This window comes from Oryx dammah, unplaced genomic scaffold, assembly GCF_014754425.2.
Source record: "Oryx dammah isolate SB20612 unplaced genomic scaffold, SCBI_Odam_1.1 HiC_scaffold_1, whole genome shotgun sequence".
Taxonomy (NCBI): Eukaryota; Metazoa; Chordata; class Mammalia; order Artiodactyla; family Bovidae; genus Oryx; species Oryx dammah.
Genome location: NW_024070185.1, coordinates 71,329,006 through 71,338,602, shown reverse-complemented (window position 1 = coordinate 71,338,602; position 9,597 = coordinate 71,329,006). Strand labels below are relative to the sequence as shown.

The window sequence follows — 9,597 nt, the reverse complement described above, 5'->3', positions numbered from 1 at the left end:
AATCTCAATCACACGGGGAGAAAGTACTAAGACAAAAAGTGAATTTGATAAAGGTGGAATCCTGAGGTTTGGATAACCAGATAAATAATAAAAATCAGAATAGTTCTGAAAAGTACTCAACATGTTAGTTTAAAGGACTGGCTTTGTCTCCAAGGCAAGAAAGTACCTTTATGTGAAAACTGTAGATCACTCCCACTTTCGTCTTCTGCTGAGTGAGTGACCCCAGCGTTAGGCTTTTCACCAAAGAGGTCTTTGCTTAACCCAGTCTGGGTCTATTTTTATCACTGTTGATATTCCTCAGAATGGAGCTGACTCCCAAACTTCTAGCTGGACTAATCCTGCTTACTTCCTGTGTGGTGGGTTGCTCTGGTCAACACTGGTCCTATGGGCTGCGCCCTGGAGGAAAGAGAAATGCTGAGAATGTGATTGATTCTTTCCAAGAGGTAAGTCCCTCTCAACTTCAAAATGAGATGTGACCTATGTGATCCAATTGAAGGATATTAAAATCCTCTGTGTGCCCAAGTGTGCTATGGATTCTTGCCCCTGACACAGGTATTCCTGGGGAGATAAGGCACTTCCCAAGTCAAGCCCCATTCCTGCTTTAATTCAGAGACCCATGGAACAAAGAACAGGAATGATTTCAGAGGAACAGGTGCAAAGGAGCAAGCTATACCCTAAGGATACAGAATCGCCAAAAGACCTAGAAACAGTAAGGCTTCCCAGGTGGCTCAGTGGTAAAGAATCATCTGCCTGTAATGCAGGAGACCTGGGTTCCATCTCTGGGTCATGAAGATCCCCTGGAGGAGGAAATGGCAACCCACTCCAGTATTCTTGCCTGGAGAATCCTATGGATAGAGGAGCCTGGCAAGCTACAGTCCATGGGGTTGCAAAGAGGTGGACATGACTGAAGTGACTTAGCACATGCACAGTATGAAATAAAGAAGCCCAGAATCCTCTCCACAGACTATTTGTGAAGCAATTCTCTATTAACCATGACATATTTAGTAAAAACTAGAAAATTAGATCAATCCTAGTCATAACTATAAGCTCTTGTATTTTTTTTGTATACCATCTCCTTGTGAGGTTCAAAGTACTTCATTTTCATCACCTCTAGGGAGAAAAATATTCTCTCTCCTTACTATGGCCTCCAGAGCTGCACACCAATCTATAAAAGTGTCTGACAGCATCCCATAAAAAAATTTAAATATCCTACATGTTGCATGGTGCAGCCAGAAAATAAAAAAACATTAACATTTTTTAAAAGGAGAATTGAAAAAAATAAAGTCCCTATCCCAGCTCGCAACTTTCTCAGTCCCACAGTCCCGACTTCACCTTCCACACACAATTTTTGGTGGAAACGAAAAAATGCCATTTTGTTTCTTTACCTCCATCTTCAATAATCTTTATTCGCAGATAGCCAAAGAGGTCGATCAGCCAGTAGAACCTAAGCGCTGTGAGTGCATTGTTCACCAGTCCCATTCTCCTCTGAGGGACCTGAAAGAAGCCCTGGTGAGTTAAAATGTTAACAACTTGGAGCTTTAGAGATGGATGGGTCCTGGGTACCACCTCTTTGGTCATCCTCTTAGGACAACTCCCTCTCAGCCCCTGCAGGGCTTACCTTCCTGACGGCCTGAATTCCTCTTGTACTGGGCCCTTGTCATTTCTTAACGCCCTTTTTCAGTGGTTACACAGTGCTAATGGCTGGAATCTTTTTTCATTTCTTAAATTGAAATCTCTTTGCAAACGGTGTCCACTAATCTCAGCTCTGGCTTAGGAATGACTGACAAATTTCTTTCCATAGCTACATGTCAGTGCTTCAAGTATATTCATCAAACTCTTTAGATTATTCTACTCTAAGCTAATCCATACTTCTCCACCAAATTCTCCAAGAGTTCTTGGTATAACACGACTTTCCCCGGGAAATGTAGAAATCAAAAATGGTGCGGTACAGAATTTTCTTTGTGGAATAAAAAATCCCCAACTGATCAATATACAATTCAGAGCTACAGATTTGATTTCTGGTTTTCTGATTGGACAAACCAGTTTCCAAATTCCCACCCTAAATGGAAACCTACTAACTCAATGTAGGTTTTTTATTTAAAAAAATATATATATATATAAAGAGACTTGAATATAGAAATTGAATCCTGAATTCAATATTGATATTCTCTGAGCAATGTGGTCCACTTATTTGCAGCAGTTAGAAGGCATTGCAGGCTTTACTGCTGGCTCAGATGGTGAAGAATCTGTCTGCAGTGTGGGAGACCTGGGTTCAATCCCTGAGTTGGAAAGATCCCCTGCAGAAGGGCATGACAACCCACTCCAGTATTCTTGCCTGGAAAATTCTATGGAGAAAGCATGACAGTTCATTTTCAGTTATGCCCAGGAACAGAGAAAGCCTGAATACATCACATCTGCAGATGAGTGACAGGACAAACAAAAAGTGGACAGGGACTTCTCTGGTGGTCCAGTGGCTAAGGCTCCATGCTCCCAATGCAGAGGGCCCAGGTTCAATCCCTGGTCAGAGAACTAGATCCCACATGCCGCAACTAAGACCAGGTGCAGCCAAATAAATTTTTAAAAATAAATCAGTAAAATGTAAAAACCACTCTTTTTTTTAAAAAAGTGGGGCAAATATCTTTATATCCTTTTTTTTTCAATCCTACTTACCTCATGATAAAATAAAAGCAAGCTGTGACATTTTCTGACTATGACACTAGAAAGACAGAATTGAAGCAAAGACTGGATTAACAATAGATGAACAAGTCAAAAGACAAACTTCTCTTTCACCTCTGTCCTCACACCCTATACTTAGAAACAATGTATTAATAGATCTTATGTTTATTTGATTTATAAAGCATGATCCAGCTCTCTAGCACTTTTTAGTATGAAAAAAACAAAAGGATTTATTATTTAAATATCAACATTTTTTAAAATTTAAATGTCAAAAAAGTTGACATTCAGCTCAGAAAATCAACTTTGATATATTTATTATTGACTTATTTTTCAGGAAATTCTGATTGAAGAGGAAACTGGGCAGAGGAAAATATAAATCCACAGGACCAGAAAAACTGATAACACTGAAGGATAATTCTGATTTTGAAATCTGTGACCCATTTAACGTCTGTAAATTGTGTGAATTTCAGAAATTCTTACACCAGGTTGCATGGATTTCATGATGGAAGTGCTTCTATTGGGAATAAAACGGCATAAATGTTAAGTCTTTCTCTAACTCAGAACTCTGGTGTGGGAGGGACGTGGTAAACCTCCATGCATACTAGTGTGTTAAATCACTGTAGTCCTGTCCAGCTCGTTGTGACCCTGTGGACTGTAGCCCACCAGGCTCCTCTGTCCAAAGGATTCTCCAGGCAAGAATACTGGAGTATGTTGCCAGGCCCTCCTCCAGGGGATCCTCCTGACTCAGGGATCGAACAAGCGTCTCTTAGTCTCCTGCACTGGCAGGCAGGGTTTTTACCACTAGTGCCACCCGGGAAGCCCAAGCCTCCAAGGGGGTGCTCCTAAATGTGTTGACTGCGTGGGGGGCGGGATGCAGAGAAGAGGAGATAACACAAAGGCAGTGTTATTGTTGACTCAAGGAATCCCATGTGTTCCCCTGTATGAGTTTTCTGATTATTTCAATTCAGAAACATATGGATTATAGTCAGTTGAAGATAGGTGTCAGCTGTTCCCGTGTCCCCTGGTCAAACAGCACTGGCACCATTCATCCTCCAGAATGGACTAGATACAACAGATGCAGAAATATTTTCACTAACGCTTGGAATAGCCTTGGAAAATGGATGTTATTACTTCCTTTTAAAATGAGGAGAGAGAACAAGATGGCGGAGGAGTATGTGGACGTGGAGTACATCTCTCTCCACGGATACATCAGGAATATACCTTCAGACACAGAAGTGCATGCAAAACACCAGCTGAGAGCAGACAGGAGTACCTGACCAGCGGCAACGAATATATAAACCCACGCAAACCTCGGTAGGAACTAGAGGGGGAAAACAGGAGTGTTTGTAGGACTGGACCCACCCTCGGCGGGTAGGGGAACTGAAGCGGGGGTCTGATACCCACATGGGGGCAATTGTCTGCATCAGAGGAGAAACATGTAAGGCTGAGAGTGAAACAGCTGAGTTGTAGCAGCCTAAATGGAATGAGAATCAGACAGTCCTGCCGCAGCCATACATACCCCAGAGGGCGCAGCAGCTGGGAGCTGGAGTTTAGGGATTGTGGAGCAATCCCAGAGTGAGGGCTGCTGTTGACTGCGGAGAGACAGATTGAGGGGATGTGAGGAAGGAGTCTGTGGTGGGAAATGCCCGTGGAGGAAAAACAGGCAGCCATGAAAGCAAGGTGATACTGCCGAGTCATGCATAGTGGGTGGAGCCATCACCATAGCCTCTCTCCCCTCCAAACGCCAGCACTGGCAGCTGAATAATAGAGGCTGGCCCATCAAAGGCCTGACACACTGAACTACAGAGTAGGGCCCCACCCAGGGTGCCCCTTTAAGTGCCTGACGTGCTGATCTACAGAGTAGGATCCCAGCCAGGGGCCCCCTCTCTATGTGCCTGATGTGCCAAACAACAGAGAAGGTTTCCAGTCACAGAAGCCCTCTAAATGCCTGAACAGGCAAAGCTATGGAGAAAGACTGGCCAAAGAGGCCTTCTAATAGCCAGCTACAAGAGGTTTGAAAAAAGACTCTGATAGGGCCATAATTCCTGTGGTGGAGGATTTCCCTGGTGGCTCAGATGGTAAAGTGTCTGCCTATAATCCTGGAGACCCAGGTTCCATCCCTGGATCAGGAAGATCCCCTGGAGAAGGAAATGCAACCCACTCCAGTACTCTTGCCTGGAGAATCCCATGGATGGAGGAGTCTGGTGGGCTACAGTCCATGGGGTCGCATAGTCGGACATGACTGAGCAACTTCACTTTCAGGAAGTCCATGCCCCTGCACACTGGCACCTCCAGGGTTCCCACAAGCAAAGCAACTGTGCCATCTTCATGCTCAACTCACTGGGCAGAGCTGCCACAGGCAAAAAGTCTTGCGCCTCTTCGGTAGTGTCCAACTCTTTTCGACCCTGTAGACTGTGGCCTGCCAGGCTTCTGTCAGGGGAGGGTGTTCTCCAGGCAAGAATACTGGAGCATATTGGCAAATATTGGTTGCCATACTCTTCTCAGTTCAGTTCAGTCGCTCAGTCATGTCCAACTCTTTGCGACCCCATGAATTGCGGCATGCCAGGCCTCCCTGTCCATCACCAACTCCTGGAGTTCACCCAAACTCATGTCCATCGAGTCAGTGATGCCATCCAGCCATCTCATCTGTCATCCACTTCTCCTCCTGCCGCCAATCCCTCCCAGCATCAGGGTCTTTTCCAGTGAGTCAATGTTTCGCATGACGTGGCCAAAGTATTGGAGTTTCAGCTTTAGCATCAGTCCTTCCAATGAACACCCAGGACTGATCTCTTTTAGGATGGACTGGTTGGATCTCCTTGCAGTTCACGGGACTGTCAAGAGTCTTCTTCAACACCACAGTTCAAAACCATCAATTCTTCGGCACTCAGCATTCTTCACAGTCCAACTCTCACATCCATACATGACTACTGGAAAAACCATAGCCTTCACCAGACGGACCTTTGTTGGCAAAGTAATGTCTCTGCTTTTTAATATGCTACCTAGGTTGGTCATAACTTTCCTCCCAAGGAGTAAGCATCTTTTAATTTCATGGTTACAATCACCATCTGCAGTGATTTTGGAGCCCCCCCAAATAAAGTCTGACCCTGTTTCCACTGTATCCCCATCTATTTCCCATGAAGTGATGGGACCGGATGCCATGATCTTCGTTTTTCTGAATGTTGAGCTTTAAGCCAACTTTTTCACTCTCCTCTTTCACTTTCATCAAGAGGCTGTTTAGTTCTTCTTCACTTTCTGACATAAGAGTGGTGTCATCTGCATATCTGAAGTTATTGATAGGGTGTATCAAATAGTGAGAACTCACACAAAGGAAACCACTTGAATACAAGACCCAGCATCACCCAACCATCAGTAGCACCCTGTGTAGAATGCCTCATCTAAACAACAAACAAAACAAAAATACAAATGCAATCATCAGCAGAAAGGACTACCACCTCACTCAGCCTTGCTCATCAGAGGAAAAACAAACAAACAAAAACTCAGCACAAATCTCACCCTATAAGAAGCTTGCAGAAGCCACTGGACCAACCTTAGGAGGGCAGGAACCAAAAGGAAGAAAGAATTCAACCTTGAAGCCTGGGAAAAGGAGACTTCAAACACAATAAGTTAAAAAAATGTATAATGAAATTCAGAGAAATACTACACAAATGAAGGAATAAAATAGAAACACAGAAGTCCAAATAAATGAAGAGGAAATAGGCAAACTACCTGAAAAAGAATTCAGAACAATGATAGCAAAGATGATCAAAAACCTTGAAAACAAAATGGATAAAATGCAAGAATCAAATAAGAAAGACCTAGGAGAATTAAAGAATAAACATACAGAGACAACACAATTACTGAAATTAAAAATATTCTAGAAGGAATCAAAAGCAGAATATCTGAAGCAGAAGAACGAATCGGTGAGCTGGAAGATAAAATGGTGGAAATATCTTCTGAAGATCAGAATAAAGTAGAAAGAATGAAAAGAGCTGAGGATAGTCTCAGAGACCTTTGGGACAATATCAAACGCACAAACATTCAAATTGTAGGGGTCCCAGAAGGAGGACAGAAAAAGAAAGGGTAAGAAAATTTTTGAAAAGATTACAGTTGAAAAGTTCCCCAACATGGAAAAGGAAATAGTTAATGAAATCCCAGAGGCACAGAGTCCCATACAGGATAAACCCAAGGAGAAACATACCAAGACACATACTAATCAAACTAACAAAGACTAAACACAACGAAAGAATTTTAAAAGCAGCAAGGGAGAAGCAACAAGTACATACAAGGGAAACCTCATATGCTTAACAGCTGAGCTTTCAGCAGAAAGTCTGCAGGCCAGAAGGGAATGGCAGGATCTATTTAAAGTACTGAAAGGGGAAAACCTACAACCAAGATTACTGTATGTTGCAAGGATCTCATTCAAAATTGATGGAGAAACAAAAACCTTTTCAGACAAGCAAAAGTTAAGAGAATTCAGTACCACCAAACCAGCTTTACAACAAATATTAAATGGACTTAGATAGTCAAGAAATACAAGAGAAGAAAAAAGATCTACAAAATCAACCCCAAACAATTAAGAAAATGGCAATAGGAACATATATATCAATAATTACTTTAAATGTAAATGGATAAAATGCTCAAACAAAAAGACACATACTGGATGAATGCATATATATATAAAAAAAAGATCCATATATAGCTGTCTACAAGAAACCCACTTCAGTCCTTAAAACACATATAGACTGAAAGTGAAAGAATGGAAAAATATATTCCATGCAAATGGGAAGCAAAAGGAAGCTGGCGTAGCAATCTCATAGCAGACAAAATAGACTTTAAAATAAAAATGAGATAAGGAAGAGATAAGGAAGGACACTACATAATGATCAAGGGATCAATCCAAAAGGAAGACATAACAATTGTAAAATCTATGCACCCAACATAGGAGTACCTCAATACATAAGACAAACACTAACAGGCATAAAAGGAGAAATTGACAGTAACACAGTAATAGTAGGAGACTTTAACACCCACTCACACCAATGGACAGATCATCAAAACAGAAAATTAATAAGGAAACACAAGTCTTAAATGATACTTTAGATGAGATGGATCTCATTGATGTCTTTGGGACATTCCATCCAAATGCAGAATACACCTTCTTCTCAAGAGTATATGGAACATTCTCCAGGATAGACCACATCTTGGGTCACAAATTGAACCTCAGTAAATTTAAGAAAATTGAAGTTGTATCAAGCATCTTTTCCAATGACAACACTATGAGACTAGATATCAATTACAAGAAAAAACCTGTAAGAAGCACAAACACATGGAGATTAAATAACACATTTCTAAATAACCAACAGGTTACTGACATACCAAAAGGGAAATCAAAAAATTTCTAGAAACAATGAAAATGAAAACATGACAACTCAAAATCTATGGGATGCAGCAAAAGCAGTCCTAAAAGGGGAGTTTATAGCAATACAATCCTACCTCAAGAAACAAGAAAAACATCAAATAGACACCTAATTTTACACCTAAAACAACTGGAAAAAGAACAACAACAAAAAATGCCAAAATTAGTAGAAGGAAAGAAATCATAAAGATCTGAGCAGAAATGAAAAAGGAATGAAAGAAGCAAATGAAGTGAAAGTAAAGATTAATAAACCTAAAAGCTGGTTCTTTAAGAAGATAAACAAAATTCACAAACCTTTAGCCAGACTCATCAAGGAAAAAAGAGAGAAGAATCAGATCAACAAAATTAGAAATGAAAAAGGAGAGGTTACAACAGACAAAGCAGAAATACAAAGGATTATAAGAGACCATTATGAACAACTATATGGCAACAAAATGGATAACCTGGGAGAAATGGACAGATTCTTAGAAAAGTTCAATCTTCCAAGACTGAACCAGGAAGAAATAGAAATTATGTGCAATCCAATTACAAGCACTGAAATGGAAGCTGTAATCAAAAATCTCCGAAAAAAAACACAAAAGCCCTTTAGAGAAGAGCTAATCCTGATCCTTCTAAAACTCTTTCAAAAAATTGCAGAGGATGGATCACTTCCAAACTCATTCTACAAGGCCACCATCACCCTGATCCCAAAACCAGACAAAGATAACACACAAAAAGAAAACAAAAATCAGGCCAATATCACTGATAAACATAGATGCAAAAATCCTCAACAAAATCTTAGCAAACAGAACTCAGCAACACAGTGAAAAGCTCATTCACAATGATCAAGTTGGGTTTACTTCAGGAATGCAAGGATTCTTCAATAGACACAATCAATATGATACACTAAGTTAACAAACTGAAAGATAAAAACCAAATGATAATCTCAATAGATGCAGAAAAAGCCTTTGACAAAATTCAGCACCCATTTATGATTCAGTTCAGTTCAGTCGCTCAGTCGTGTCCGACTCTGCGACCCCATGAATCGCAGCACGCTAGGCCTCCCTATTCATCACCAACTCCTGGAGTTCACTCAAACTCACGTCCATTGAGTCAGTGATGCCATCCAGCCATCTCATCCTCTGTTGTCCCCTTCTCCTCCTGCCCCTTATCCCTCCCAGTATAAGCATCTTTTCCAATGAGTCAATGCTTCGCATGAGGTGGCCAAAGTACTGGAGCTTCAGCTCCTTCCTTCAGCATCATTCCTTCCAAAGAAATCCCAGGGCTGATCTCCTTCACAATGGACTGGTTGGATTTATGATTAAAACTCTTCAAAAAAAATGGGCATAGAAGGAACTTACTTCAACACAGTAAAGGCCATATATGATAAGCCTACAGCGAACATTATTTTCAATGATGAAAAACTGAAAGCATTCTTAAGATCAGGCACAAGACAAGGGTGTCCGCTTTGCCACTATTATTCAACATAGTTCTAGAAAATTGTAGTTACAGCAATCAGAGAACAA

At 41.1% G+C, this 9,597-nt stretch overlaps 1 protein-coding gene across 1 annotated transcript; it reads left to right on the top strand.

Moving 5' to 3' along the window:
• The first annotated feature begins 279 nt into the window (after positions 1-279).
• On the top strand, positions 280-3,267 carry GNRH1 (gonadotropin releasing hormone 1). Its single transcript, XM_040243315.1, has 3 exons — positions 280-443; positions 1,414-1,509; positions 3,011-3,267. The coding sequence occupies exons 1-3, from the start codon at positions 303-305 to the stop codon at positions 3,050-3,052; spliced, it is 279 nt and encodes a 92-aa protein (XP_040099249.1). The 5' UTR covers positions 280-302; the 3' UTR covers positions 3,053-3,267.
• The last annotated feature ends 6,330 nt before the right edge of the window (positions 3,268-9,597 follow it).